The following is a 1,315-nucleotide window of genomic DNA, read 5'->3' as shown; positions in this document are numbered from 1 at the left end:
CACAGGTTGAAGAACAATTTGATCCTACTTGGTGATGACGTCTATGGTCGTCACAACCGAATCCCTGATCGGATATTCAGGGAACAGCACCAACAGGTACATTGTTAATCATAGTAATAATAGTACTCGACATAGGTTCAGTAGTAGTAATCGTGGTGAGGTAGATCAAGAGGAACATCAATCAAGGGTAACTGCTGTTCTGTTGTTGCAGAACTCGAATTTCGATATTCAATAATAAATAATAATAATTTTTATATTCGCATATGCTAAGTGATCGGTCTCAGCATTATTTCTGGGATATTCTATTCTACTTGACACAATATCTCCTCATGTGTTGAAAACTGCAGTTCGAATCCATCGCTCGATCACACAGAGGTACAATGCAGGAGGGAATCACAAATATATGGTAATTTGTTGGCCGATTTTAAACATATTCTCCGTCCATCCAACGCGTGTGTTCTTTCGTGTCCTGATGTTTTATCATTTTTTAGTGATCGATGACAAACAACCCTGAGCTCGCTCAGATCAGGTAGAATGATGAGTTTATATTATTTTTCTTTGTTTTCTTTTTTTTTCATTTTGTTTGAGAAAAATATTTAATAAATAAATAAATAAATATGAAAATTGTCAAATGAAACAGCAAGAGGGGGGGGGAGAGAATGTGAGATTCTTCATTCAAGCTGGTGATGGTTCTTCGGTTCGTGGTTTGCTTTTCGACTTCTTTTCGCTCAGATCATCCAAAATCGAACTGAACTTGGCTAGTGACAAAGTTCTACCGGCCGGTCGGAGGGTACCGATGTGCGTTTGGAGCCAGTCGATTTTGTCGACCACGTCACTGAGACCTCGGTTGAACATATCTTGTCGCCACTGGTCGAGACGTTCGTTTTCAGATTCCGCAATTTGATCGGCCCGACGTTTGAAAACCCGCCTCTCTTCGGCGGTCATCGAGTTCCACTGGTCCGAAACCGAACGCAGACGATGCTGCTGGCTGTCGCCCACATCTTTGTACATCGTTTTCAGCTTTTCGTGCATGAACAGCCGGTACGGCTTGGAGAATTTCAACAACGGACAATCGTAACGTTCTTTCAGATGGTCGAGCTCCTTTTTCAACAGTCGCCTAGTGAGCCGTTTGGTGTCGTCGAGCCGGATACCCAGCGTGATCGCCTTCAACACGCCGCCCAGTTTGCGCTGCTTTCAACGACGTTTTCCCACCGCTTCAGCGAAATCGCTGAATTCTCCGATCGCTTTGCAACATTTTGCTTTCGTCATTCCTTCTTTTCCGCAAGAACTCAGTCGATTCCAATTTTTTCGCAAA

The 1,315-nt window shown here is 43.2% G+C and overlaps 1 protein-coding gene across 1 annotated transcript; it reads right to left on the bottom strand.

Moving 5' to 3' along the window:
* Positions 1-675: 675 nt before the first annotated feature.
* On the bottom strand, positions 676-1,269 carry Tsp_15162 (conserved hypothetical protein). Its single transcript, XM_003368932.1, has 2 exons — positions 1,213-1,269; positions 676-1,164 (listed from the first exon to the last, which is right to left on the bottom strand). The coding sequence occupies exons 1-2, from the start codon at positions 1,267-1,269 to the stop codon at positions 676-678; spliced, it is 546 nt and encodes a 181-aa protein (XP_003368980.1).
* Positions 1,270-1,315: the final 46 nt, after the last annotated feature.

This window comes from Trichinella spiralis (genome assembly GCF_000181795.1).
Source record: "Trichinella spiralis strain ISS 195 chromosome Unknown Scfld1595, whole genome shotgun sequence".
Lineage (NCBI taxonomy): Eukaryota > Metazoa > Nematoda > Enoplea > Trichinellida > Trichinellidae > Trichinella > Trichinella spiralis.
Note: the sequence above shows the minus strand (reverse complement) of the source record. Positions and strands in the feature narration are given on the sequence as shown.

What these genes read in the sequence shown, in the direction of transcription:
- Tsp_15162 (XM_003368932.1), bottom strand. Translation starts at nt 1,269, where the DNA reads ATGACGAAAGCAAAATGTTGCAAAGCGATCGGAGAATTCAGCGATTTC. An exon ending in TCAGCGATTTCGCTGAAGCG is followed by an intron (nt 1,165 to 1,212) that starts GTGGGAAAACGT and finishes GGCGTGTTGAAG; the next exon opens with GCGATCACGCTGGGTATCCG.